The following is a 5,000-nucleotide window of genomic DNA, read 5'->3' as shown; positions in this document are numbered from 1 at the left end:
CCTCTCCTCCTCTCCTCTCCTCTCCCCCTCTCTCCTCATCTTCATGTGTCTGCAGCCGGTGCCCATCGACGACTCCTTCTGTGGTCTGGACATCAACCAGCCCCTGGGCGGCTCCCAGCTGGTGACTGGACACACGCTCTACACGGAGACCCGCGACCGCATGACCGCCGTCACCTCCTACGTCTACAACGGCTACTGCGTGGCCTTCGTGGGCACCAAGAGCGGCCGTCTGAAGAAGGTCAGTTTGCAGTTCTGCTTGTTACATTTGAAGAGCTCTTTTCCAAAACGCCATATCCACCATTTTAATGCATTTTCATAAATCTTTTTTTTTTTTAGAATCCATCTAACTTCAGTGGAACTGTAATTGGATTATTGTTATTGGATTTATCTTTACTCAATCAAAACAATGCAACAGCACCTTTATTTGCATTACCTGAAATGCACAATTACATAGCATGACTTATTAATGTTTTCAAAAATGGATTTATAGTATTTTGGAAAATTGCTCTTAATTTCTCCATTCACATACATGCCCCCATGCCAGGATCTCTGTGTGATACTGACGCCATTTGAAGCCAGCTTTGGCTTTTTTATCTTTCCAACTCCATATTTATTGGAAGAATATACTCTAAACCCACTCTTGTCAGCCTGTATATGCCATCCCATGCCAGTCCTTCAGGAGACCTTTCAGACACTCCAGCACTAATGCTGAAACTATTCCAGCCCGATGGTTTTATATAGAAAAAGATGAGTAGGCGTTTAGCAGGGCTCGTCTAGGTGCGGTGTAGCTTCACATGAGTAGGACCTTCTCTCCCGTCTGCATGTGTAACGGAGTGGGCAGGGCTGGGCAGTCTCGCGCTCGCGCTCTCTCTCTCTGCAGGCTGGGGCCCGTTATGGGCAGCAGCTAGCGTATGCGTGTACGCCACACCGCCGCTAGCCCTGCGCTTGCCCATCAACTTTAATGGGCACCTTTTCAATGAGACCCTTCGAGAGAGAGAGAGAGAGAGAGAGAGAGAGAGAGACCCTTCAGTCTCTGTCCCAGGCCCAGGCGTGGGGCGAGAGTGAGAGTGAGAGCGGTATCAAGCTGCTAATTGTACTGCATTTAGCAGGAGGGGTGCAGCAGGAGCGAGAGCGAGAGCCCGGCGTAAAGAGCACCTTCCACGACGACAATTACACCATGATTGAACAGAGGCCCTCTCTCTGCAGGTTGAAATTGATGCCCTTTGTGTTGGAAACATTGGAAACCACCGCAATGCTACATCTACATGTATGAACAGTGTGTTTTTCTGTCAAATCTAGTTAATGTTTCAAGGTGTGACAAGCAGTGGTGGTTATTTTCACAGCAGAGCTAGTTTCCGTTTCAGATGCTGCCGCTGAGGCATGTTTGTAGTGCTTTAGCATTAGCACGGGGATCTGACCTGTGGGGTGTTGGTTTGTGACTGTGAGCGTTAGCACTAGTGCTACAGCGTTAGCACAGGGATCTGACCTGTGATGTGTCGGTCTGTGAGTGTGTGAGCTCCTCTCATCTCTCTACCTCTGAGCTGATTAAGGCAGGAAAAAAAGAAAAGAGAATTGTGCTGCATCATCAGTGGAATTATTTTTAATCTGTGAGCTATCCATCTATTCTTCTATCCTTCTATCCATCCATCCATTCTGACCTTTCCAGTGATGGAATCGCCCAACCCGGAATTCTGACATTCGGAGTCTGTCATTCATTGTGTGGTTGGCGCAGTAGCGTATCTGTTGATGTGTTTAGCATTTTGCTAATGGAGTAACCCAGCCCCACAGACACAGGTCTGGAGTGGCCATTAGGGTAATGGTGTGACTGGCCTGTCCTGCTCTGGCTGTCCTGCCCTGCTGGGGAGACGGGGGGGGGGCACCTGTGACAGCTGCAGCAGGGTGAGAAGGGTTCGGTTAGCAGCTGTCTGCCGCCTTCCCCTCTCATATGCCCCCTTGCACCCCTGGAGACCTCTGGGGGGGATGAAGGCTGTCGGGGGGCTCGGGTAAGGCTGTCAGGAGTGTCTTGGGTGACAGGCAGGGCCAGTGTCTCTCTCTCACACACACACACACACACACACACACACACACACACACACACACACACACACACACACACACACACACACACACACACACACACACACACACACACACACCTCAACTCCATCTATCCCCTGCTGAATAAACAACAGCTGACCCTCCAGAGGCTGGGACAAATGGGCGCTGCTGAGTGATGGTGTGGGTGAGGGTGGGGGTGAGAGTGGGGGAGTGGGGGATGTGGAGGCCACAGGGATACCTGTTACCTTCATTAATACTGAGGAATGGGACCCGGTTCCCCTGTCCAACCCCCTGCACAGAACAGCTGTTCCACCACTGTCCTGATAGACAGATGAGAGAGAGAGAGAGAAAGAGGGAGGGAGAGATGGAGGCAGGGAGAGGGATATATATATATAGCGAGAGAGGGTGGAGGAGAAGGAGGATCTTAGCATAATATTTCTGCAGAGCTCCATGTTTGCATTTTTCTTGTTGTGAGCTGCGTGGAGCAGGAGGTTATTTTTGCTTACTGATGAATTCATTCCTAATTGAATGTGCGGCGGGCGTAATCAGGAAGTGGCATCAGTGGGATCCAGCCTGTGTAATCCCCCATGTTGCAGCCACTTAATAATTCAGCGCTTTTTTTGGACTTTCTCTGTTTTTTTTGTTCCACGTGGTTAAATTGAATTAGGCAGGAAGGCATTGGTGCTGTGTCGCTGCTCAGTACACACGCAGACACACACACACACACATACTCTGGCACACAAACACTCACGCAGGAAGACACATACACATGTGTGTTTACGCCGTCACAGCCAGCGGAGAGGAAAATCCATGTGGGATGGGTCTCGCCGAAAATCCGGGCTCAAATCCCGCGGTCGTAACCACAGTAACGGCTGCATGGGGGAGGACTAACATCAGCCTCCAGTACGCCTGTATCTCTGCGTGCTATTGTGCATGTGTGTGTGTGTATGTGTGTGTGTGTGTGTGCATGTGTGTGTGTGTGCGTGTGTGTGTGTGCGTGTGCGTGTGTGTGCGTGTGTGTGTGTGTGTGTGTGTGTGTGTGTGTGTGTGTGTGTGTGCACATACTGTATGTGTGTGTGTGTGTGTGTGTGTGTGTGTGCGTGTGTGTGTGTGTGTGTGTGTGTGTGTGTGTGTGTGTGTGTGCACATATGTGTGTGTGTGTGTGCGTGTGTGTGTGTGTGTGTGTGTGTGTGTGTGTGTGTGTGTGTGTGTGTGTGAGAGAGAGTGTGTGAGTGTATGTGTGTGTGTGTGTGTGTTAGTGGCGATGCGGATGCATGGTACAGCACCTGCTGTTGTGTGCTGAATCTGGCTGCAGGCTTATTAGCTTAGGGTTTCTCTCCATGGGTGGCAGGCGGATGGGGAAGACGAGGAGACTTGCTTTGTAAGGGTTTGTGTGTTTTGGAGAGGGGCTGTCAGACCTTGTGTGTGTCTGTGTCTCTCTCTGTGTGTGTGTACATTGTGGTATGCTTTTTTGTGGATACATTTCTGTAGATGGAAATGCGTGTGTGTGTGTGTGTGTGTGTGTGTGTGTGTGTGTGTGTGTGTGTGTGTGTGTGTGTGTGTGTGTGTGTGTGTGTGTGTGTGTGTGTGTGTGTGTGTGTGTGACACCTCAGGAGACCATGACGTCGATGCCTCCTCCCTCTGCAGCGTGTCGATAAGCCAGTGCCAGGTCACGCGTTGCGGGCAAGCGTGTCGCCATTGTGTGTGTGTGTGTGTGTGTGTGTGTAAGGGGCAGCATTGGTGTAGGTTTACAGGATTTGATGCTCCAGAGGTGACACCACCAAGCCAAATGCAGCCACCACCAGTGAAGCTCCATTCTGTACAGCCATTTGGCCCTGTCACACCCCTCCCCCTCTCTGCCAGCCCTGTTACTGAGGGTTAGTGTGTGTGTGTGTGTGTGTGTGTGTGTGTGTGTGTGTGCGTGTGTTCAGTAGAGAGGGGAGGAGCAAGAGGAGAGATGCATATGGAGGGAGGGTGAGAATAAAACTGGGAAGAGAGAGAGAGAGAGAGAGAGAGAGAGAGAGAGAGAGAGAGAGAGAATGAAGAGAGGAAGAGAGTGGGAAAGTAAACAGAATAAAAATAGAGAGAGAGAGAAAGAAAGAGAGAGATAGAGAGAGAGGGAGAGAGGGGGAAGAAGAGACTGTTGAAATGTGAATTCAGCTCAGTTGAAGAAGCCAGGCCTGCACCGCTGCCTCTAATTGGATTGGCTGCTTTCCCAAAGATTCCCCTCACCCTCCGAACCACACCCCCCCCCCCCCCCCCCCCAACACACACACACACACACACACACACATGCACTAGTCATTCCTCAATCCTCCCGGCCCACTGGCCGTCTTGTCTCTGTCCCTCCTTCCCCTTGAACAGCTGCTCCTGCTGCTCTGCTGTGTCTCCTCCTCTGAGCCAGGGGGCGAGGGAGAGTGGCGTGCAGTACACTACAGCAGGAGGTGGCCAGCTTCTCTTCTTCTCACGACCTCATAGCTTGGGTTGGGTTGGGTTTGGAAATTCAGCAAAGACACTTGAACAGCAGTTTAAGCATGTACAAAATTAATTTGGACAGAGTCTGTTTCCCAGCCGCGATCTCAGTGCGGCCTCCCCAGTGGAGATAGCACGTGATATGGAGACACTAGATGTGACATCTGCCTCCTCGTAGCCGCGCGTGTCTGCGTGTGTGTGGCACGTGGCGTTGATTGCACGATCAACAAGCACTCGCTTGTTTCTACTGAAATGTCTCCCGCAGACCCTGAGATTGTTAGGGCTGGGAGATGAGAATGAGATTTTTTATTCCCGACATTGGCATGGTCGGCAGGGTCCTCTGGGCTGCCCCCCCCTGCTGTGAGCACACAGGGTCCAGAGAGCGGAGACAGAGAGCTTCATCAAGGGGAGAAAATCACTGGCCTCTCCCGGGCGGCACGGCTCGAGGCGGTGATTGATTGCGGAGTGGA

General features: G+C 51.4%; 1 protein-coding gene across 1 annotated transcript in view; it reads left to right on the top strand.

Annotated features, from left to right (window-relative positions):
• plxna2 (plexin A2) overlaps positions 1-5,000 on the top strand; it is a 243,197-nt gene that overhangs the window by 9,064 nt on the left and 229,133 nt on the right. Inside the window, exon 2 of the mRNA XM_062540152.1 lies at positions 56-238. Within this exon, the coding sequence (XP_062396136.1) occupies positions 56-238 (183 nt within the window). The remainder of the gene's footprint in view (positions 1-55; positions 239-5,000) is intronic.

Source organism: Sardina pilchardus, chromosome 7 (genome assembly GCF_963854185.1).
Source record: "Sardina pilchardus chromosome 7, fSarPil1.1, whole genome shotgun sequence".
NCBI lineage: Eukaryota > Metazoa > Chordata > Actinopteri > Clupeiformes > Clupeidae > Sardina > Sardina pilchardus.
Note: the sequence above shows the minus strand (reverse complement) of the source record. Positions and strands in the feature narration are given on the sequence as shown.